The sequence below is a fragment of the Excalfactoria chinensis genome, chromosome 1 (genome assembly GCF_039878825.1).
Source record: "Excalfactoria chinensis isolate bCotChi1 chromosome 1, bCotChi1.hap2, whole genome shotgun sequence".
Lineage (NCBI taxonomy): Eukaryota > Metazoa > Chordata > Aves > Galliformes > Phasianidae > Excalfactoria > Excalfactoria chinensis.
Window position 1 is genome coordinate 74,998,925 of NC_092825.1, and position 25,121 is coordinate 75,024,045.

The 25,121-nt window shown below is 38.2% G+C and overlaps 1 protein-coding gene across 1 annotated transcript in view; it reads left to right on the top strand.

Moving 5' to 3' along the window:
- The window catches only part of SPAG17 (sperm associated antigen 17), a 103,110-nt gene that overhangs the window by 62,786 nt on the left and 15,203 nt on the right, over nucleotides 1-25,121 (top strand). The window contains exons 23-36 of the mRNA XM_072326554.1: nucleotides 2,603-2,716; nucleotides 6,879-7,081; nucleotides 9,758-9,878; nucleotides 10,585-10,988; nucleotides 12,290-12,419; nucleotides 13,584-13,804; nucleotides 14,096-14,240; nucleotides 15,383-15,537; nucleotides 15,846-16,019; nucleotides 17,214-17,341; nucleotides 18,211-18,341; nucleotides 19,922-20,049; nucleotides 20,461-20,631; nucleotides 24,012-24,125. Coding sequence (XP_072182655.1) covers nucleotides 2,603-2,716; nucleotides 6,879-7,081; nucleotides 9,758-9,878; nucleotides 10,585-10,988; nucleotides 12,290-12,419; nucleotides 13,584-13,804; nucleotides 14,096-14,240; nucleotides 15,383-15,537; nucleotides 15,846-16,019; nucleotides 17,214-17,341; nucleotides 18,211-18,341; nucleotides 19,922-20,049; nucleotides 20,461-20,631; nucleotides 24,012-24,125 — 2,339 coding nt within the window. The remainder of the gene's footprint in view (nucleotides 1-2,602; nucleotides 2,717-6,878; nucleotides 7,082-9,757; nucleotides 9,879-10,584; nucleotides 10,989-12,289; nucleotides 12,420-13,583; nucleotides 13,805-14,095; nucleotides 14,241-15,382; nucleotides 15,538-15,845; nucleotides 16,020-17,213; nucleotides 17,342-18,210; nucleotides 18,342-19,921; nucleotides 20,050-20,460; nucleotides 20,632-24,011; nucleotides 24,126-25,121) is intronic.

Below are 25,121 nucleotides of genomic sequence, written 5' to 3' on the forward strand. Positions count from 1 at the left end.
AAACTGTTGTTGGTCGTCGTTCTATAAGCCTTATCCCCGGTCTTTTGGGGCGGTTTTGAAATTTTTGTTCATCCTTCAGCTGTTTCCACAACTGAAGCAGAACGTGATTGGGCTGCCCATCAATTTTGGCAAATTGAACACCTGCTCGGAGTAGATCATTAAACATTTGTTTTCGGGACACCCTAATGGGTCCCGCCCGAGGGGTTCGTGGAGCCGATCTCCTGGCTCGGGCTATTGGAAAAACTTCAGGATCTTCAATTACTCTAATATTGCGCTTGGTTCTTAGGCGCTCCGTTTCCCCCAGGTCCGCTACCAATTGGGCAGCATGCTGGACTGCTGCCTCTGCGGCCACTAGAGGATTCAATATAGAAACCAATGTTCCATACATATGTGAGGGAGCCTGTTGTAAGATTAGGTCCCTCATTCCCGCGGAAAACTTCACCATGTCCGGACTAACAGATACATCTTCATAGACAGCCTCTCGCATGCCTAGTTCCCGGATATAATTTTGTAGGTCTTCCATAGAAGACCACATTCCTGTATGTATTGGCATGTCTGTTTTATTTGACCATACCATACGGCAGGCAGCCATTATCCAATCTACGATCGAATGATTCTCTTCAGGGAACTGGGACCCTGAGTACAATCTCTGCCTCAGGGCAGGATGGACTGTTATAGTTGCTAGTTTAGATACCTCGGAGCCGCTAACTATTACACTTTCTGCTCCCGAGTCCCATAATCGTAACAGCCAGGCTGGGACACTTTCCCTCGGTCTTTGCCTGAAGCGCTGTACTAGATCCATAAGTTCGGTGGGTGTGTATGGACGTGCTGTTACGTGTAAATAGGAGTCAGCAGGGGTCCATTGATCAGGAGGCACCCCTGCTGGTCGCTCCTGGACTTTTTTTGTTTTTTGGGTTACCATAGGACGGACTTCTAATAAGTCCGTCTTAAGTGGCTCTTCTAGGTCAGATTTAGTGACCTTAGTTTGATCCGATGTTTCAGGATCCTTACTATCATCCATTGTAATATATCTAATTTGGGGGGTGTTTGAAAAAAATGATGAATTTTTCCCCGTTAATAGATTAATTTCGCCCTCCAATTTTTCAATGCGGGCTTTTAATAATTGATTTTCATGTTCAATCTTATCTGATTTAACCTCTGCCTGATTTAAAGCATTCAATAAAGGCCAAGCAGCCATGGATGCAGCCATTTGCCTTTCTTTGGTTGTCAAAATATCTTTTTGCAACCCCTGAAAGTATTCAGTTAGATGGTAAGGGGACATATTGCCCGTTACCCGTAAGGGCCCCCATTGTTCGATAATCGTCGCTAATTGAAAATATGGGGACGCCTCAAACCCTGGTATTTGTCCAGGGAGGATTTTCCCTAAGGGGGTGATCTTCTCCCCCTTGAACCAGCTAAACACATTCCACAGGAAAGACATTTTTTTTTTTTTCCGATATTTGCAGGCTCCTGCCTGGCTCGCCAAATGTATTGGTTTTAAATGTACAGATGGAAACAAAATGTACAGAAGGTATATAAGTGAATGAGTAAAGGGAAAACTCACCAACGGTGGTGCCTTGACTGAAGCAGCTGAGGCAGTCCTCCCTGGTGAGCGATCTCCAAGAGATACTGCTCCAGTGGGAGTCAGCCCTTAAATGAGGTTTCAGAGGGGATGGAGTCAAGCTCCACCCCTTCCGGGAGCACAGCTACATCACTCTCACCTGTGCTCCCACAGCTGACCCCATACTTGCCTCAGCTGATTAATCAGAGGTTCAGGCTGTGATTACCAATCTCCCATACACACTCACAGGTACTGAATCCCTGCCCTTTTTGCAACTTGCTGAGGGTGGTTCCAAGAAGGAAGGTGGTCTGTAGTGATTTATGTATTTATTTGCCCTAACACTGTAGGATTGCTTGTGCAGAGCTGGAGAAAGTGTAACTTCAGGTAGGAATGTTAGTTCTTTTACTCTTTAGCATTAGAAAGCATCTTGTTCCTGCTCCTCTCCTTGGCAGTAGCTGCCACCAGTGAAATAATAGAAGGGTAGATGAATAGAAAATCTGTGTCCCTTCCACAGATGAGATATTTCTTGTCTGCCCTTCTGAAAGCTGTCATATGTTATTTGAAGGTCTGTTGGGTGACGCTTCCCATCACAATTTGTTAGCATCTCAAGCCACTTGTACCTATTCAGCACCAAAGGGAGGCTTTTCTCCTATCTAAACAGGAATCCCCTGTGTGATAGAAGTGAGCAGTTCAGCATTATTGTCAGACAGAAAAGGAAACTAAGATCCTAGGCTCCAGTAATTGTTTCATTTGTCGATTAAATTTTCAAAGAACTTTAACTAATTGTCTCTATTAATTCACCTAGCTAATTAAAATACAAATTAAAGACTATAGGACTATATACTGCATACTACCCTGTAAGTGGAATGATAGGCACTACTTTACAGATATCACTCTTGCAAAGTTTTTCTTACTATATTAATTTGTTTCACAGGTTAGTTGTAGCCACATCAATGTGCCACTGTCAAATCAGTCATTGGATTGCAGGTGATGATTCTGCACTGTGTTGCCATCTTAAAATTCTATTTTTTTTTTTTTAAGGAAAAATTAGTAATCAGAAGAAAGCTGTGAGCAAGTTTGGATCTTTTTCGGCTACCTTGGAAAATGGAATCCAGCTGTCCCTGAGTTATTATGGACCTACAGGGAAGACAGCAGGTAAAATAAGCAAATAGAAGAGGATATTTGAGAACCAAAGGGAGATTTTTTTTTCTTTTTTTATCTTTTTTTAGTTTTTTCGTACACCCCTTGGCTCAGTAATTTGTTGCATGCAATTCTGCCTTTCTTAGCAGCTGTTACCACATGGTGGGTAATTTTCAGCAAGACTTGAGATGAGATTACATTTTCAGGAATGTTCAGTGATTCCAATTTCAAAATTGAAGGAGGTCGCCATGCTCTTTTACTTACTATGAAAACAGAGCAGTGGAGAGAGAAAATTGCAAGTATTGTTATTAAGTAGTCCAGCAGAATCAGCAAATTAATTTGAGCCAAAGAAAATGTAATTTGTTGAGGAGTCTTTTTGGTTTTCTAAGAAATAATATTGTTGTAAACTTATATAGGTGATTATGGAATTTTCATTTTATGTTAGGAGTTGGCCTGCAGGTTCTAGATGTGCAGTCATAATGAGGGATTTCTCTCAGCTTTTCAATAAACACATTCACCTACTGGAAGCAATTGCTTCACAAAACCACAGTGAAAATAGCGTCTGCTTTTACCAAGAGCTTTTTGTATCCATTGCATTTGAAAGGCTACTGAAACCATCACACAGATGGAAGTGAAACCCTCTTCAGATCAGAAAATAATCCCAGCATTTTTCAGTTCTTGAAATATGAAAACATTTAATTGAATGCACCTTTGTGTGGACCATGGTAAGGCATTCAATTATATACTCCATTTTAATTATTTAAATACATTTTCCAAGCGATTTTTCTAAAAAATAACAATTTAAAATTGGGCAGAGGTAACATCCACAATGTAGTGGACTGTGAAAACTTCCCTGCTCTGACAGTCCTCTGGAATTTCCCATAATTCTCAAGATTTCTGAAGACACATTCTCTCTGTCACAACATTCCACTCTTGCATTGCTACCTTTGGAGAGTGTCTTTTTTTTTTTTTTTTTTTTTTCTCTCCAGGAAAACCAAGGTATAAAAGTAGATGAAATTTCCTTAGGGAATGAGAGCCTATAACAGCTTTTATTCCTAAATTCAGCACTCTTGAAAGTAGAGTCATCTGAAATTGAGCATGTTCCACTTCTCTGTATGAGTGCTTGATAGCACTGCTCACTGTAGATAAGTGTTTGTTTACACCTAGTTTGCAGTGGTCACATGAGGTTTTTATACTAACTTGGCAGAATGGATCACATTCACTAATGATTTTAAAGGTCAGTTGCCTCAGAGTCCTTCATTTTAGTGATCATGCTTCTCAGTAGAGAATTACCTCTGTCCAACTTTATTCATCAGCTGTTTCTACTCATCAGACACCTGTAGACTGATACTTCTGGTTTATTCCACAGTTGTGTTCTCTATTAAATTTACATCACAGTGGTCCCCATTGAGAAGGTTAAACTTCCCTGTTTTGTATAATTAATTGAGAACTTATCGCTAGCCTATTAGAATTAAAACAGATTTGTTCATCTTTCTTCAAACTCCCACTGAACTGTGGAAGTTGCACATCATAAGTTTCAGTACCTGAGAACAGAGCCACCTAACAAAGTATCAGATTTGTGCACATCAGCCGTGCATCAGCTAATGAAAATGGGGACTTAAAAATCCTCATGGTGATCTAAATTTTCCTGTCAGGCTAAAGGCTATGGATATATTTAGATATTGGTGCATTTCCCTAGTGCTAGCAGCAGCACAGAAGCTGAGATTGAAGAATTAGGTTAAATACTGGAGTGGAAGGCTTGTTTCCTATAAGCTGTTGATTAGATGAACTTCTGGTGATGATGGTTTCTTTCAGTCCTAGATTGTCAAATTTTGTGTCACCTCTGCAGTTCTTGTAAATCCAGAATCATCCATAATACAAATGTTCCTGAGCACACTAACAGCCTTTCTAGTTGATTAGAATCTGATTTTTTGTGGTGTTATAAGCATCTTCTTATCTGCAGGGTAAAAGCATTTAAGTCAAAACTTTCCTGGAAACTGTGTATTTAGTAGATATCAGGCCTACCTTTTATCTTGTTGAGCCAGGTCTACATTACAGAAAATGCAGTGACTTCATGCCAGAATAGTTTTATTAGCGTGCTTCAGTATGTAGTTTTTTTCTCCTTTGTCTAACTGCAAGTTGGCCTTTAATTTGTTGATGAGTTCATTAACTTTTCTTTGCTTAACTTATTAGTTATTCACAATAAAATACATTCTTCATTGTATAAAGCAAAATTAAGAAGTAATTTTACCAAGAAAGGAAAAAAAAGATTTTTTGAAGTCTTCCAGAAGACATTATTGATATGACTGACTTGTCATTAAACCTCATAGTTTTGAAAACTACCAAGCAGATCAAGCTTGCTGTATATATTAATTTTATTTTTTTTAAAAGGTTTCCAAAAGCTGTTTTCTGAGATAATCATGGAGTCATACAATGGCTTGAGTTGGAATAGATCTCAAGGATCATCAAGTTCCCGCCCTGCTACCACAGGCAGGATTGCTAGCCCCCAGATCGAGTACTAAATCAGATTGCCCAGGGACCCATCCAACCTGGCCTTAAAACCACCAGGGACAGGGCATCCACAGCTTCTCTGTGCAACCTGTCTGAACACCTCACCACTTCCCCCCTGACATCTAATCTAAATCTCTCTTCCTTTAGTTTAAAACCATTCCCCCTTGTCCTATCATTACCTGTGTAAAAGTTGTTTTCCCTCATAAACTCCCTCTAAATACTGGAATGCCACATTGAGATCTCCCTGCAGCCTTCTCTTTTCTAGGCTGAACAAGCCCAGTTCCTTTAGCCTATCTTCATAGAAGAGGTGCTCCAGCCCTTGGATCATCTTTGTGACCCTTCTCTGGACCCTCTCTAAAAGCTCCACATCTTTCCTGTATTGGGGGCCCCAGGCTTAGATACAGTACTTCACATGGGGCCTCATGAGAGCAGAATAGAGGGCAACAGTCACCTACCTCACCTGGCTGGCCACCCCATTATGGAACAGAGGATATCACTGGCCTTTCAGGCTGCAAGAACAAGGAGTTCTTCTACCAGTGTTTGTACACATCTGGGATTACATTGACCCAGGTGCAAAATCTCACGTTTTTTTTTGTTGAACCTCATTAGGTTCACAAGGGTGCACCTTTTGAGTTTACCAAGGTCCCTCTGAATGACATCCCTTCCATTTTGCCATATGAACTGCACTGCTCTGCTTGATGTTGTCAGCAAACTTCTGCAGGTGCACTCAATTCTATCACTGATGTCATTGATAAGGATGTTAAAGAGTACCAGACCCAAGACCCAGGCCCCTGGGGGGCACCAGTCATTACCAGCCTCCACTTGGACATAGAGCCATAGCTTCTGGCTTATAATGTTTTGCTCTTTGGTATTTTCAGTACTTTGTATAGCTGTGGTTAGGATCTGGATAGTAAGTTGCTCCATCTGGAGTAACAAATTTTTCAAAACAGACAAGAATTCAACTGCTTGAATTGTCCAGATGGAAGAGAAGGTGCTATTCCATGAATTGTTGTGATGGGAGTAAGGCTGCCAAGCAAGAAGAGGTGATTAAAGAAGTGTGTGAAAAATTTGTTAGCACTGACAGGGTTTTTCTGATTAAAGAGAGTTATTAATTCATTGAAACAAAAAATGTTTTACAGAAGATCTTATTTTACGTTATTTTTAAGTCAGTGTTTTGGAAGGCAATGTGAATACTTAATGTCAAGGTGGATAGCATACTGCTCTAATGCTTGACTTTTAAGAAGGAGAACCTAAGAAACAAAATCTTTCTGAATCACTGTAACAGAATAGAGCTATGATGCCCAAAGTTGCTGGAGTCAGTCCATCCTCCATCCATCTTATCTTAGGCACTAGACTCAAAATTCTTCCATCTGTGTAAGTATTCTGCAGCTAGAACAGAATTGAAAAGTTGTATGTTCTATTTTGAGGCTGATCACAAGCTAAGGGAAACAATAGTTTCAGGATTCCTTTTCAGTTGTCAAGTAGCTCATCTGTGGAAATATTTTCCAAATAATTTAGTATAGTATTTAGTCCATCTATCTGATACCACTGAATTCATTATTTCAAGGGTAAAATCAAGAGTATAAAACCTTGTCAAAACTGAGTGTAACAATCTACATTTATGAATCTTAATTGCATTAAAAATAATGTTTTTCCTTTTTTTTAGATGATGAAACAGATCCCATCTTAGCAGCAATTCTGAATGTCCCTTCTGTTCATATTCTGACTGTTCCTCCTTCCACTGCATCAGCTTCAGGAAAAAAAGACAAGTCAGTTAAACAAAAATCAGGAAAATCTCTGCCATCCACAAAATCAAGCAATAGCAGAATAAGCTCCTCACCACAAGATAACCATGAAAAACAAGGAGTGGTAAGGAAACAGATTTGTCCACTGACTGTAGAAAAGAAACAAAAATTTAAGTATGTACACTTAAGTAACAGACATGTATATTCTTCTCAGAGGATTTTGAGAAGTGTTTTAACAAATTCCTAATAGTTTATCGTGCTTCTATGGATGTGTTTTACTCTCTCCAGTTCTTTAAAATCTGTTTGGATGTGGTGCTCAGGGACATTATTTAGTGGAGGACTGTTAGAGTTAGGGTAGTATGGTTAGGCTGTGGTTGGACTTGGTGATCTTTAAGGTCTTTTCCAACCTGAGTAATTCTATGACTGTGATTCTCAGGTGTAAATATTGGCACCTGTTAATTAAAGTAGCCTTTAAAGCTTTGTAATCTAGAGCAGTGTATCCACATAATTGTGTTTATTTTGGTTTTACAGTTAAATCTGTTACATTCCTATTGATTAGAACTGCTCTAGAGATTAGTTTTTACGTAGCATCACAGAATTACAGAACTGTAGGGGTTAGAAGGGACCTTTAGATCATCTGATCCAACCCTCCTGCTAAAGCAGTTTCCCTACAGTAGGTCACACAGGAAGGTGTCCAAATGGGTTTTGAACATCTCCAGAGAGATATTAAACAGACTGTTGTCAGGACAGTCTGTTCCAGTGTTCCTTCACTGTCACAGTATAGAAATTATTCCCTGTGTTTGTACAGAACTTACATGTTTAAAACTTTTTCTATGGCCACTTCTGTACCCCCTCCTTTCAGGTAGCTTTGGAGAGCAGTGATGTCTCCCCTTGGCTTCCATTTCTCCAAACTAAACAGCCCCAGTTCTCTCAGTATTGTTCCTCATATGTTTTTTAGTCCTCTCACTGGCTGTGCTGGCCATCCCTGAATGTGGTCCAGCAACTCAACGTCCTTCTCACTGTGAGGGGCCCCAAAACTAAATGCAGTATTCAAGGTGTGGTCTCATAATTACCAAATACAGAGGGACAGTCTCTTTTCTAGTCCCTAACTGCACTATTTCTGATACAAGGCATCTGGGCACACTGCTTGCTCATGTTCAACCGGATGTCAACCAATGTTATCAGGCCCTTCACTGCTGGGCAACTTTCCAGCCTCTTTTTCTCAAGCATATACTATGTCCTAGAGTAGTTATGACTTAAGTGCAGCATTCAACGTTTAGCCAAATTGACAAAAACATTTTTGCAAAAGATTGCTTTGCACTTTGATCTTTTGAACAAACCGCTAGCCAGGGTCCAGCAAAAGCTTGCAAAAGCAAGCTGCTTTTGCCTATGGCTAAAGGACTTCTATCCAGGACAGGGCTTTGGAAAGGATGGATGACATTTCAGAAGTAGATTCTGGATTTCTTTTATGGGATGTGTATCACAAACTAAGGCAGAGATTATAGAGCCATGTGCCTCAAAAAGTGATTAGCATTTGATCTTGAGGTTCTTCCACAAAGTTCTGTGAGAAGATTTATTTATTTATTTATTTATTTATTTATTTATTTATTTATTTTGCATGGAAATGTGGGTGAGGGAGAAATGGGTCACAGTAGTCACTTTGGCCATTTATTTCAAAATCAATCCTGCTATGCCCTCTTCAGCAGTTTCTAATATATATTCTTAGCCCTCTTGGCAATGGAGGTTGGTTGAATGGAGACTGTAATTACGTAGAATCTCAGTAAGATAAATAATTGGAATAGATTTGCCTAGGGGAACTAGAAAATATCTATCCCTGGAAATTTTTAGGAGAGGTTACACTATCAGTTTTCTCTAACAATATAGTTATACTTTTTCTACTGTTGGAAAGGGAGAAGTAGAGGACAACTGAGGGTTACTTCCATCCTATTCTGTGATGTCTACCTCACAATTATATGACTGTGATTTTTAGGGTAGTGAATGTAGCCTTAATTACCCTGTAATATAATGTAACATAACCATAAAATGTCCTTCATCTAAAACAACGTGGCAAAGCATCTGCCAATTTTCCTTATTTTTTCCTCTATTTTTGTCCAGAACATAGGGTAATACCAGGAGTGGTTCTCTCTTACCTTCATCTGCAACCCAAAACTGTTTTCATCTTATGATAATTGGTATAGCGTAGTTCATTGTCACATACTTTTCTGCAAGGTTGACATCAAGGGATCCATTGTTGTATTTTTCCTAAGCTTTCTGGAGTCTTCAGACATCCTTTAGGTCATCCTCATCTTTTCTATTCATCAGGACAGTTTCCACTACCCAGTATTAAAGAGAACTAACTTCCATTTGTCAAGCATTCCTTCCTGTGCTCCTCTCAAGTCTGCCATATTTCCAGCAGACTTGAAGTAGTGTTTTCATCTTGTGTTTTTTTAACTGTTAGAGGTAGAATAGCTGATACAAGCTCAGTGCTCTTCTGCTTCATGTTAGCTTGTATTTCATCCTGATGCTGTGCATGAGATAGCTTAATGACTCAGCAGAATGAATACAGTCAAGAATGGTTTTTCATCAAAGGTTAATAAAGATGAACTAAATAACATAGCATCATGAAAGAAAATAAGCTAATGCTTCCACTTCAGATTCCATACACATTCAAAATGCTACAAATCAGTGATAGAGTATACTTTTTTATATGATTTGGTAAAATTGAAATTTAGTATATTTTTTTTCTTAAGTCTTTTTAAATGTGGAGTAAACTTAAGTAATGTTTTGTTACTTCCTGCAGGTGGAAGTAGAAGAACCAGCTTCCCAAACACAAGTGATGTCAGCTGCTCTTGCTTTTCGAAGCCTCAATGTCTCCTGCCCCAATGGACTAGTATTAACTTTCCTTGGTGAAAGTTTTGAAGGCTAGTTTTTTAAATCACTACACAATAAGAACCTTTTAAAGAAGTTAAAATTACAGATAAAGATATTTTTTTGTCTTGATAGATTTAGATGTAACCATATGAAGTCTTTAATATCTCAGATTTCTAATTCTGTCATAATGTCTATTTAATAGTAATCACAACATAAATATTTTAATTCAAATAGAATATTAGCATTCTGTCAGTTTAGAATAAATGTGCTATGATCAATCTGATATAAAGCATGGTAAAAAGGATACGGAGGATCACAAACACGCAATTTGGCAAGGAGCATAAGTTGTAATACTGAATAGCTGAGATGAATAGAGCAATGGCATAAACGTACATGTAGTCTCTTGTCACAAATGTCTCTCAGTACTCAGTAGCACATTCAATACATGTTCATAATTTAACCTAAAACCTTTATTTATTTGGGTAGACAAAGTATCGAAGTTCATTTTCTATTCAATCTCAAACTCGGTGAAACTTGGTAATTTTTTCCTTATTAAGGCCAGCATGGAGGTTCCTCTACCTAATTTCAGTTTTCCAAAAGTTCAGCATCCATACTAAACCCATCTACAATTTCCCTTTTATTTTTTTCCACGTGGGAAAGACAGGCACCTCCATAGGAGGGTGCAGAGTTTCTGAGTAGGTAACTGCTTTGAATTGTTGGAATGTGTGTATTAAGTAATTCAGAATTTGTTTTCAGATTTGGAAGGTGAAGCTACTGCAGCTGAAGCCAAGGAAGGTGAGATCAGAACAGATAAAGTCAGAGAAGAGGAGGATGAGAAAGGGCAGACCAAAGCAGATGGAACTATGGAGGAGAAGGCTGAGAAAGGTGAGGCCGAAGCAGACAAAGCGAAGGAGGAGAAGGCTGTGGAAAGCGAAGAGAAGGAACATGAGATTATAGAATGTGAAATAAAACAAAAAGAAACCAAGAGAGAAAAGGCCAAGCAACCAACTTTGCAAATTCTTGTTAGGCAAAGTTATCCCCAGAAGGTGAAGAACTCTCGTCTGTATGCATCAGAGACAAGTCACATAAAACAGGAGGTATCAAGAGTCATCACCAGTCAAGGAACTGTCATAAGATACATGATGGATGGATCTACCTGGGTATGTTTAGTAGAATTCAATGAAAGTAGCTTGTGTGTAATTATCATTGAACTTGTGCTTCTCAGCTGTCATGAATAAGTATATAGTTTGTCAATGTTGGAATTAAGTAACAGTGAACTTTGCAGCAGTGTCAAGGCTAAAATGCTCTTGGTTTTGTTCAGAATCAGACACCATAACCTGCACAAGGAAATTTCATGTAGATAATTTTAGGCATGTGAACATTTTGGGCAATTTTGGGATTAGAAAACAACTTAATACAGTTTTGAGAACTACATTACTGGACTTAAACATCTGAAATGTACATTAGTTTGCTATTTTTGACAACACAAATGCATCCGTATCTTTTTTCATACAAGGTTGAGAAAAGATATACTTGTCAGTCCTGTAGACACCTTTTGTTGTCCTAAATTTTCATCAGAAAGACTGTATTCCTAAGTACTTTCTTTGTTTATACACAAATTAGGTTGCCCAAAATATTGATACCTTTTAGGTAATATGAGTTAGATACCACTTTTGCACCTACTATAGTAAATTGACAAGCAATTATCTTTTCTAAGTCAAATACTCTGTATTGTAAGTACACGGATTCTAGATGCCTCGTTTGTGTTAATTGAACATCCATGAGTTATAAAAGAATGGAAAACATATAGACAAGCACTCAAAAAGAAAAATAAATGGTTAATTATCTTGCAGGAACTGTAGCTCTTGAGATACAACTGTATATGTTTTCCACATTGTACTGTCTTCTCCACAGAATATGTTCTCTGTAAATGTGTTCAGAGATTAAGTTCTATTCTTTATCTGACTCACAAGGAAAATTGCATATTGAGAGCTAAGTATTATGGACAGTAGATCTCAGAAATCAGCTATAGTAAAATGAATAACCATTAATTCTTTTTGTTAGACTTGATGGCTAGAAAGATTAGCAGCAGTCCCAGACGTGTAATACCTGAATACAGATAAATATGGCGACACAAATACATTACTGCTGTTAGGAAAAGTGGTATTCGCTGAAAGATATCAACCTTTGATCACTTAAGAATTCAAAGCCTTTGTTTTTATAGTACCTGTCTGTACTAAGTAGAATCCCCACTAATTACATATATGAACTGAACTAATCAACAGTCCTGTCTTTTTTTAATGTATTTTTCTTTATTTTTTGCACTTATTCTGTGAGTCTTACATTTCTTCCTTCATCACTTGCTAAATTCTAGTGACTATTGCATTTGTGGCATATTATTTTGAAACTTCTTACTAGTGTTTGAAATTATTTTAACCTCTAATATATCTGATTTCTGTAGATTCTGTTTGCTGACGGCACAGTGAGTAGAAGTCCTGATTCTGGCCCTGTCCTACCACCACCTGTAACTCCAGAAGACATGCAACCATTATCAGAACCAGAGCCTTTGCCTGAGATGGGCACAAAGAGAGGTAACATTTCCAGTGTTTTGGATGTTAGTGGGGCTGATGATGCACAATAAAAGGCATTTTCCTTTGATCTAAAAATTCTGCTGGTGTAAAATGCAATTTATCTGCACACAGCTGCTGTATTCTGCTAATTTGTTATCTTCATAACAGATTAGGACTTGTCATAACATTAACTTATAACTTATTGGAAGTATGTGAATAATAAAAAATGTTGCTAAAGAGAAGCCTTGTCAAAAGAGGTTTTCTGAATCTTCAAGTCCAGTTCTCTGTTCTTAGGAAATATAGAATCATGTTTGAGAACTGACAAACTATCTTATAATTTTCAGTCTCCATATCTGTCACCAGTGTATATCTTTTATTCCTTATCCTTTGTAATGACTTCCTTCCCCTGACCCCACCTTTCCTCTCTGCTAATTAGCCTTGACAAATTTGTGGTGAGAAGTTACACCTTTTTTTGCATTTTTGTTTTCTAGAACTTATAAACAGTAAACTTTTAGACTCCTGCCCAGGCCATGCTATTGTGTTTTGCCCACACTTAGTCTAGTTCTCTTTTTTTAATGTGAGTGATCAGAATTCTCTGTTGTATTCTTGGTAAGATCTCTCCAATGCCTTTCACAGTCTGAACTCCATCTCTTCTGGTGCACCCTAGGTTTGTATTTGCCATTTTTGTCTCTGTACTTTCATGCTGACGATTGTAGTCATTCTATATGGATGCTATATCCAGAGCTTTATCTCGTTCTACTGCTTCAAATATGTCTGAAGCAGAAATCATTTGTCTTAATCCTTTTTGTTTTAACTTATTTCTGTTGGGCTTTATGGAATTCCTGCTACTTTAGTACTCAAGCTACGGGGACAGTTAGAGATGTTTCTTTTTTCCTTTAAGCCATTCAGATTCCCTTCTATATTCATGGTACATTTTAAAGCCATGTCATAATCAGATATCACAGCATCCTATTTACTTCTGTGTTGTTAATGAACATGTTAAATAAAATTAAGTCAAGGAAATACCTTTGAGTAACAGGTCTTGTAATTTCACTCTTACCTGATAATATGATTCTATGATAAGTTACTCTTTCAATTCTGTCAAAGGCAATACTCACAGAAACTCTTCAGTTGATTGATTTTTGCCTTAGACAAGTCTTACACAGAATTTTTTTGTTTCTGCAGGAAAAGGCAGTGACAAAAACACTGTATTGAACCCAAACAAGGAGGAAGTATTTGAAGACATCAATCAGAGTGTGGTTAACCCTGAGCAACCAAAGGAGAATCAAGCAGGAACCTGGATAACAACAACCCCATTGGGCATTCGAGTGGGAACTGAAGGAGGAAGGCAAATGGATCTGGAGCCAATCTTATTCTATCAGGCAACTGACCCAGCTGATGGAACAGTAATGCTATTTTTTGTGTTATCATACCACTAAGCTATGTGATAGGGCTGCCATCATCTGTTGTAGAATGCGTTCTTTCAAAACATCCTACAGATTGTGTTGTTACACCATTACTAATATAATAGTTATAGATGAAGAAAATGTAAATCCTTGATCTTTGTACTAGATAAAGTTGCAAGAGATGAGCTTCTTCAGAATTTCAGTATATAATGCATAATGTTTTGTGTTACTGTTGTTGCTGTTACAGGCATCTCAGTGCTAATGTAAATCCTTGTTCCCATATTATTTCAGGTTATGACTGTACGAGATGATGAAGTGATAATCGTTGAGAAGCCGGATGGCAGCAGAGTAGTAGATCATGCGGATGGTACCAGGATCACAACTTTTTACCAAGACTGTAGAGAACATCTTGTACCTCAGGATAACAAGAAAACAGGTAAAATCAAAAGGGGAATGTTTATCTTTGTTTTACCTCATGGTAGGGATAACTGCCAAGATATATACTTAAAAGGCTTTTGTTCATTCTAATCAAGAAGACTTATGCTACTCATGTTAGTAGCTTAAATTAAAAAAAAAAAATCCAGTAATGCAGTCTAGGCTTGCTTGTATTCTTGGTCTCTCTTTTTTTTTTTTTTTTTTTGCCCATCAGTATTCATTGCAAAAACTACATTGCAGCAAAATTGCAAATCTCGTTGTTTCTACTTACATATTTCTATGACCCACCTTCACTATGAGAACACAATGCTTGACTATTTTATTATCTTCATTGCCCACTCGACACCTTCCCTGTTGTATGTAACAGGTAAGCTGATTGAAGTTTTAACTGAGCATTTGTGGAAAGATCGGGGCATACTCATCTTCCTCAGAGAAACCATGGACTCTCTAGCCTTGGAGATATTCAGAATTTCATTGAATGTGACTTTGGAAAATGCCTTATGTAAATAAGTAAAACTTACATTTGCCTGAAACAAATGAGGTTAATGTCATCCATGCTTACTCTGGCTGGAAGTGTATTCTCTATGCTTTCTTCAGTTGCTAGACAAGTTCTGTTTTATGTAATTAGTATGAAGTGTATGTTTATTGTGTGTCAAAAATGTTATGTTCAAACAAAGCTGGATGCTGTAGTTGTGTATGGAAAGAAAGTTGTTCAGTAAACAGGAAACGTCAATGGCCAAATTAGTATACCAGTAAGATTTGTTTTCTATGACTTGTGCTGCTGTTCATAGGAATAGGAATTTCTTCATATCATAGAGCATGTATCACAGGCAGGAAGCATTTCAGTGATCCAATTTGTATGTAACAAATGTCCAAATCATTGTAATTAGGAACATGGTTGATAAATTAGAATATATTCCCCTGGCCATCTTCAGACAATTTTTTCTATATTCAATACACAGTCCAAAAATTATAAGGTTGCATAGTTTTTACTTAACAAAATTAGGTGATAAAGGATGTTATGAAAAATGTATGGGTCTTTTACTGAGAAGATGAAGGTCAGAGGAAATAAATACAAATTGAATTCAAGGACTTTTCTATGATTCATTTACTCAGGTCCAGTTTTTCTGTATTAATTTGTAGATGAACTCTCAGAAACCATCACGAGGAAAGTGAAATGTATTCAAGTAGAAAATCCTGAATTTGCTATCGTTACAACAAACTGTGAGGATGGTACCTGTTGTGCTGTGTTTGGAGATGGGACATCTATTATAGCAAAGCCACAGGGAACGTATCAGGTAGGAGTTGCTTTTAGTTTGTGACAGTGACATTTATCTCTGTGTCCCAAGTTGCCTGTCAACAGTTTTGTCTTGACTGTTTTAACTCCCTTTTCTATAAATTTCACAAATCCTGTGATTCTCTTGACTTTGTACTCTGCCAATGTTTAAATAGTTCTTCATGATTGTATATTAAATTTAACTCACAATCTTAAATTTTCTGAAGTCAAAATTCCACAGATATTAACATCAGCCTGCCGCCTGCACCTCATCTTCCTTCCCTCTCTCAATCTGTTCCCTCAAAACATTCCCAATTTTTACTGCAATAGGTTTTACCCAACAAGACAGGCTCCCTTTTCATCGATGAGGAGTGCTCAGCAGTCTATACACATGAAGCCTGCAGTTTCACCACCAAGAAAGGGATGCAAGCAGGAAGGTATATTATGAAACACACTTCCAGCACTATTTGTGAGATGATGGATCCTGAAGGAAATCTTTTCAAGGTAAAATACATGGAGATAAACAAGTTTATGCATTTTAAGTAATTTTATCTTATCAACAACTCTCAAAGTCTGTTTGTAGACTTGTAGCACTCAAGCTAGCCATAATTCCTGAATCAGAATCATGTTTTTGAGCTAGGTTAGTACTTAGCTATGAGTTCAGGAAATGTCTCATCTAAGTGTTTGTGACATACATGCTATTTTCTAAATGCAATATCTATTCCAGATTGTATTTATTCATTTATCATCATGTGCTCAGATAAATCTGGTAGAAAGTACGGTAATGAGGATATTGAGTAGTTTCAAACATACAGTTTGGCACTGGACATATGCATTATGATGCAGTTTATATCCTGGTTCCCAAAGCTGGATAAATTGTGCTTATAAAAATATATTTTCTGCCAATCCCTCCTTAATACATTTTTAATTAATCAGTGGAAGGGTAGAAATTTAAAAGGTATCAATTTCCTACAAATTCAGTGTTATTCAAATTGTCGTAGAAGTTGCTTGGCATCAGCATCATCCACCTTTTTCCCAGTTGATAATGTAGAGAACAAAAAACAGAGGTTGAAGAGGCTGTATGTAGGGCAGTTGATGTTATTATGGAAGCGGTGATCACAGGCAACATGGGATGTAGTAAGAAAGGTGAGATGCAATATGAGGAGAAATGAACATGGAAAATATCCAAAGGGTAAAGAAGTTGAATTGATTTTTGACATTAATGGAGTATATTTCAATTACATTTTCCCCATACTATTTTACTCTCGAGACCCCATTTGAGTGTGAGGATAAGAGGAGAATTCATGTGATGGAGCTGGTGTATACAGTAACATTATGACTTTATGAATCTATGTTTAATAGGAAGCATCCAGCTTTAGAGTCCTGTCCAGTGTGTATTTTTGTATAAATTTGCCTATCAAGGCATGCAGATATGTATTTTGCAAATGTAACATAAACATAGATGGCCTCATTTAACAACTAACAATCTCCAAGCATGTCAGCCATACGGTAATGGCATTTCTGAGATGCCATTCCTATATTTCTTCATTTCTTTTTCCCGTTTCAGGTTGCTCAACACGAAATATTATTTTATTTGTGGTCTCTTTCACTGAGCTAGATTATATTTACAGTCCAGCAGCAAGTTACTGTTTTAAATACATCATGCAGCTCAAATCATTTTTATGATTTCTATTATAGGTCATGGCTGATGGCAGCACATCTGTGTTAGTTCAAAGCATTGACTTTGACAATAAGGAGAACGGAAGTTCAGCATCAGTACTCCCAGAAATTAACAAGTCCATCTCTTATGATGAACATGTCCCCAGGTAAACTTCACTAGGTTGATAAGTTTACGCTTTCTTTCATTGCTACACCGTATTTGTACAGGGTTTGTAAACTTGCGCTTTCTTTGTTCATTACTGTGTATTTCCACAGTTGATGTCAATGTCCTGAAATTCTGTTTTCTTATTTTGTCACCACAGAGCTTTTTATTTTTGCCATCTAGATAAGAACACAATTCTTGGATTCGATCAGGGTGGTGGGCTGGCATTTGCCAGCTGCCAGACCTACTCAGCCTCTTTCACTTCCCCTCTTTGACAAGGCAAGGGGAGAAAACAAGATGGAAAAGCTTGTGGATTGCGATGAAGACAGAGAGATCACATACTAATTACTGTAATGGGCAAAAAAGTAATGTAATTATTACCAAGATTTGAATCGTGGGAAAGAAAGACACACATGAAAACACTTTCCCCAATCCCTTCTTTTCACAATCATTTCCCTGATCTTGGTGGCCACAGCCTGTGGACTCAACCTGTTCAGATCCCTCTGCAGAGCTGTACTACCCTTAAACCAATCAATTGTCCCACCTAGGTTGGTATCATGGGCTGCTCTGATACCTGGATCATCTCCTCCTCCTCCTCTGTCCTTTGTGTCTGCAAGGTTGTTCCTCGCACTTTCTTTCTCACCCCTCACTGCCTGTGCAGCATTTTACCCTGTCTTAAACATATTTTCCCTGAAATGCCCCCCCAGCTTGGGCTCAGCTGTGTGGCTGGGGATGGTGCAGCCATCTGGAGCCATCTGTGTCTGGCACAGAGCAGCTCTGGCCTCTCCTCAAAGAGACCACCCCTGCAGCCTTCCCCATTACCAATCCCTCGCTTCCTAAACACAATATAATCAGAGTTCTGTGACTGTCCAGGTTCTTCATCATCCATATGGATGGTTCAGGAACTGAACTCCTGCGGAGCAAGGATGTGGAAGAGTATCTTGCTGAGGTCAGTGGTGATCCAGCTGTTGCAGTCTTGCAGGAACCTGTACAAGAATATCCAGGTAGGAAGACTTGGTTTATTTTCTGACAAACTAGTGACAGAAATAATCCAAAGTGGAGTAAGAAGTTTCAAAGCTCATTTGGACAGGAAATACCAAAATGTTTTCCCTGCATGGGCAGGTGTCCACTCTCCTGGCAGTGAAGCAAAGGCAAGCGGGCTTGTGCAAAAGCTCAGAGAAACAGAATTAACTGGATGACTTTTTGAAAGGCTAAGTAAGTAAACAAACAACTGGCATTATCCACTCTCATACTTAGAAACAAAAGCATTTGCCAGGTGCATAGATTTTGTGTATCTCTATCAAAAACACTGAATATCTTGCAGTCTTCATATAGTAATATAGCTGTCTTTATCAGTGAAGACAGTCGTGATCTGTTGTCCTTAAGTCTGGCTATAGAAAGAGTACAGTACTAAAAAGCTGGAAAAATAGAACTGAAGTGTGGGGTGCCAGTAGTACCTGGCAACAGCCACCTCCTTGTACCAGTGCAATAAGTTATGTCCTGAAATGGGTATTATTGTAAAGTTAATTGGAAGTACTGTGTTTCTGTAAATATATGGTGGCCTAACAGATCTAACAAAATAAATGTGTCTTGAAAATGACAGAAATGAATGTAGAGAGATGAGAACAGTGATAAGTTCCCTTCTATATAAACTGAAAGGAATGATTTTGTCATGGGAATAGAGAAAGAGTGCTAAGGGAGCCAAAAAGGTAAGGGAAGTGGAAATCTCTGGAAGGTGGAGAAGATAAGTACCTGGTGAAAATCCCATCCAAGAAAACCTGCTCACAACCAGCAGTAATTTGTAATGGTGGCACTCCAGTATTCCCCCAGGGTAAATGGCTCTCACTAAAGTATTCTAATCACAGGTTAAGAGTAAGGTAGAGGAACAGTAACAGGTAACAGGCTTTCTTTGGGCAAATACTGCTAGGAAGCTTTTCCAGACTTTGTAGTCTACCTTTCCTACTGCTCTATTTGCCTTGATAACAAGATGTTACAGTTTAGTATTATTGTGACGAAACATCTCAGTGGCAATATCAGTTTTGAAGGCCACCTTTGGGATAGATAATAGTAGATTAAGTAGGCTTTGGGTGTGGGTAAGAAAAAAAAACCATTTTGAAACACTTTAAAATTAATTGTAACAATAAAAAGAGATAATAAATAATTTCCAGTGGAATCATAGTGGTGGTCAGACTGTGATGTATAAAACATGAGGAACTATGTTTGTATGAATGTAATGTACATCTTCTGAAATTAGTATTCCGTAAACACAAGTCATTGTTCTTTCTTCCCTGTTTGGGATATTCCACACAATATACAGTAAGCTGCTTCCTAGTACTTAAAAGAAGTATCATAAGTAGCCAGTTGTTAAATGTAGGCTGAGTAATCCGAAGCTGTCCAGCCATTGTATAATCACCTCAGTGATCCAATATTATCTATAGCCATGAGTATCACATTTTCACGTGGAATTTTACATAAGTTTCTTTATACTTATGTTCTGGAAAATATATATTTTTGGAGGTCTGGGACTCTTGTCCATTGTTTTTGGATTCAAACTGATTCTTACCAAAATATGCTTTTGAACCAGGTGCTGTAAGTATTACCATCCTCTTCCCTTTGTCTGAAGCCTCTCCCTGGGTAATGAAGAAAGAACCAGAGAGTATCGTTCCTCCAAATCTTCAGCCAAGAACATGGAATGCATTTTCTCCTCGTGAGGTATAATCATTTCAAAACTGTCTTCTGCTGCTTAGGCAGTGCCATATGTTTGTCACAGAGGTTATTGGAACTCCAAACAATGCGACAGTGAAATAAGCAATTAAGTTCAGTTTATTAAGCAAACAAAGCAAGGAGTGGGATGTGTCAGGGAAGGTCTAGTCAACTTGGGCTTCTTTTATACTCAGTGAGGTGATTACAGCAGTTTTAGGGATAGCTTGTTTGCCAGATGAAGAGATTGAAGGATCCATAAATTGTGCCCAAGGAGATACACTAACATGATTTCCTAGATCTCCAGTGCTATAAGCACAGTGTGTACTTTTCAGCTGAGAGACATAAATTATTGATATCTACAGTTAGCCAATAATATATGTAGCCTCCTGCTTTTTTTTCCTTGCTCTTGCCTATGTTCAGCAGGAGATCACAGTCAGAACACATAGTTGGAAGGGTCTCTGCATTGGATCCAAGAAGACATGCTTACCAGTACCTGTGCAAAAATGTCCTAAGAAGCTGCAAATCCGCCAGCTGTTCCAGTATGAGCCACTCGGTGATGAACTAAGAGAAAAGCTACATCTTTCTCTCAAGGTAGTACAATCATATTTGCTTCATTTTTACAGTGAGTGTTAAAGAGCAGACAAAATGGGTAATGTGAATTTATATATATCTGAGACAAGAACCATAATTCTTTTGAAGAACAATTAACATTTCATACATAGGCAGATGCCTTCAGAAAAATGTGGTTTTGACGCAGCTTCTCTCTCTTCTCCTGTACCCTTTGGAACCTACTTTTCTGAGCAGATACATGGGGACCAGTCCAGTACACATCAGAGCGTATACTAACAGTTCCCTTTCTCTCAGTGTTGATATGTTACTTTTACTTTGCTTAGGGTTTGTTTTCCTGATCAAAGCCTTGAAAATATCTACACTGTTACATAAGAATGTTGAATCCACTATAAATCTATAGTTAACTTAGTGATGAAGTCACAGGGACAGTAGCCTTTGTTACTGATTAGATAAGATCAGATATATGATTTAGCAGAGGGTTGTAAGAGTTAGGGTACTATGGTTGGGCTGTGGTTCGACTTGATGATCTTTGAAGTCTTTTCCAACCTGGGTAATTCTATGATTCTATGATTGATTAGTTTTTATAGGTCAGTATAGAACACCTCTAGGTTCAAGCCCAAGTTCTGTCTCTCTGTTCTTGTCTAGTAAATAGCTGTGTAGCCTTCTGCAAAAGTGTCTGTCTATCACTCATCAGTGCCTGGTTCATGAAAAGGTACAAGTTGTACCTCCTGTTAAAGTGCTCTGAGATAGAATCTGAAAGTCCTGCTGTCGATCCTTATTAGTAGTTCTAAACTTCACCTTTTAGTTTCAGTAAAAAAAAAACACTGATTTATTTGACTCATACTGTCAAGATGCTCTTAGAACAAATTTTATAGTTAAAAATATTATTTACCAGTCTGGGAATAACAAAATGCACACGTTCTATAATTAAATTCTTAAATGTTTCAGTGGTGGCATTGCAGACTGGATTTCAAAATTAATTACATATAGAATCTGTGATGGTAGTAGTGCATTGTAGCTGGTTAGACTTTTTTTTTCCCCACCTTACATTTCGAGGAAGGCATGTTTGCAATAGGAAAACATTAACAGCAGTTCAGCTTTGGCATAGTTTGAGACGCACTAATCTATCAGAATTAAATTTACTCTTTTGTGTTTGATAAATATGTAGGTTGGTCTGCAAGTAACACCTCCTATTATTTCCATGGAAACTACAACAGATACAAAGAGCACAATAACACTATTTGATAGAGCAAGTTCTTGTCTACAAAACAGTACAACTTAGTCACCACCGTTAGCTGTACATTTTTGCCAGCGATGAACAAGAACCTGCATGCTGCATTCAAAAAATTCTGCACCAGCAGAGGTGACCCACTGTTTCACAGCTGCTGTGATGACATTGTTGCTAGGAAAATGTTGCCCTCACAGTGCATCTTTCATCAGCCCAAGTAGATGAAAGTCAGAAGGCACCAATCCAGACTGTATGATGGGTGTGGTAGGACAGTCCAGCTATGCTTGGCCATGTGCTCCTCAACCTTCAGATTGGTATGGGGCCTGGCACTATTGTGTTGCAAGAGGAAGTCTGTTGTCTTCTCTAACCTGACTCTAAAAATTTGATTCTTCAGCTTAGCTGACATCAAAATGTAGCAGTCAGAGTTGATGGTTTGTCTGATATTCCAGTGTTGCCACCTATTCCAGTCATTTCCAGTGCATTGAAGCCAATATTCAGCTCCATACACAGTTCCCTGGTATTAATCCAGTGATCTGTGTGTATGAGCTGGTCAAGACGCTCCTAATTTTGTAGTGTGACAGATGTGCACGGCCATTTGGAACATGCATTGTGTTTCTTGTCATTATCACCACTGTTAACTGCACCACTCCCCACCTCACTGTTCTCATATCCCTTGGTTGGTCTTCATAAACATTCAGCAAGAGTCAATAAATGCCAATGGAAGCAATTTTTTTCCACACAGAGGAATTCAGCAATACACCTTTGCCTCATCTGCACTTCCGTGTCAGATGCCATTTTGTCAAACAGCCATCTGTCACATGGCAACGAAATTTAACAGAAAATCGGTGGAAGGTTCAACTTCTACTACCATACCATTGCTTTCAGAGCAGCACTCATATATAACACTTATTCTGTAACCTGTATATTCAGTTTTCAAAGGCAAGAGTCTTAAAAAAAAGAATAAAATAAAATGTTCCATGCCAAAATCCCAAATTACATCACTCCATTCACCAGATCTCCTTGGATTTTAGAGGAAGAAGACCACTGTTATGCTGGGAAGGAAGAATTGTAATTATTGGCACTGAGGAGACATTTGTCAATAATTGCATTAATCTGCAGTGAAAAAACCCCTTACTGCTCATATATCAATGTCAAATTAATGGATTTTTCCAGAAACAAATATCTTAAATCTTCAGCCAAATGCTCATTTTTGCAGAACTAAATCAGTATCTAGAGAAAACTGGAACTGGAAGTGAATTACTTCTGCCAACCTTCTCCACGCATAAAACTCAATATTGCATGTGGCTTTCCAGCAGGGTGGTGCTAGGGCAGCTGTCTACAAAAGCCCTTCTTTTTCATCCAGTTGATCATCTAATGCATAAAGAAACGTGTAAAAAGAACATGCCCTTTTCTTTAGCACTCAGTGATTCTGAGAAAGTATACTTATGCCTGAAGCTCTGCTTTTAGACACTTTCTAAGCCTTATTTTTCAGCTATGATACTCTAGATTCCCATTTCCCTAACAGAGATCAAATGGAAAGGAGATAGAGATCACAACCAGTGTTTGTTAGATCACCTTTTATTTGTTAACATCATCTTAGTAATGTAATCAAATCATTGTTATTAAAAACAGATAGCTATTGACTCAACACATTCCTCTATTCACATATATAGTTTAATCAGATGCTTGCACGCTCACTCATTCTTATGTGGCTGATGTAACAGCTGGGAGGCCAGCCCTTACTGCATCCTGAGAAGCATGGGATCATACAAGCACACCAAGGGATTCTAGGTAGCTGATTGCCACCCTGTTGGGCATAGTCCATGTCATATTGCGCATTGTGGGTGTGAATGTATGCATGTGGCCTGGTAGAATTAAGCAGATGCTTTGTGTCCTCAGTTTGTCAGTTCTTGCAGATTCAGTAGTGTTGCTGGTCATCAGAGTTGATTAGACCTTGGCAAGCTTTTGCTCATTCTCAGCACATTCTCCTCTTTCTCAGGCTTTTGTAACTATTTCCCCCTGCAAACCTGTAGATATGGAGTCACACAAATTCTCACAGAAGTGGTCTTTATGACAGTGTAGAATATATTACTTCTACAAAATCTTATATATGTGTCCATTAAGGCACTTCTGCAAAGCATGCTTTCTTTTCTTTTTCTGTTGTCCCCACAAGAAATACATAGAAAACATTTTAAAGCGGGAAGATGAGCTGGAAGAGATGAATTTAAAAGAACCAAGAACAGAAGAGGAAAAAGAGAATGCTGCCAATCTCCTTGATCTGGTTAAGGTGAGAAAAGTTACAATTTAGAACTGCTTGTTTTTTCCAACAAATCCATTGTATTGCAATTGCTAGTGCCACCCTTGAAACTCTATTATAGCATATGTGCCACCACCTTCACAGTAATTTAGTGGTAAAGTAAAGCCACGCTGAGCGTTCAGCTGAAATACTGAATGTCACTACTGCCATCTGGGGAAGGACTGCTGAAAACAGCTTAAGAGTTTGGATTCTTCACAATGATACATTCCCAAACACACAGGCCAAAAAAGACTGAAGTACTTTTGTCCCCCAGCATTGGGATGAGAATGTTTCCAGGCTGTTGTCAGTACAGCAGGGAGGCTTGTCTTTCAGTCAGTACCACCTTTACATCAAGAGTTTAAACTCACTTTTCAAGGTAATCTAAAAACAATCTGGAAGAATACTGTTACTGCTTTGCCTCTGCTTATGTTTTTGTACAATACGCTCTGTTAATTTGCACAGCTGATTAGACTATGAGGAAAAAAAGGGAGGGGAATAGGGAAGGTGTTGAAAAGACGAAGAGAGGCTTGGAATTAGGGACCAGGAAATTGGGAGATGATTAGTGGGAGATGAGTGGTGAAAAACTAAAAGTTCATGCAGCAGACGTGGGTGGGCATGAGGATGAATGAGAGACACTGTTTACACCTTAAGCTAAGAATCATCTCATCTTGCAGCGCGTGTTCTGTTTGCTCTATTTCAGTTCTTTAAATTGTTTGTTTTCTTCGGTGTTCTTTAAATTTGGTGCCTGGCATCAAGTTAATTAACATGCAGGACTTTTAAGTTATTAAACACCGCTTTCTTTTTTCATTAGTGAAAAAACAAGCATATAGTGAATTTAAAGAGACTGAATTCAAAAATCTGGTATTTGGTTTAGCCACATTAGTGTAAATATTCCCTACCAGATCGTCTATCCATTATTTCAGAGGTGTGAGAGTATTCTAGAAAATAAACATCATCTTGGGCTTAGAGTCTACATTTTAAAAACTT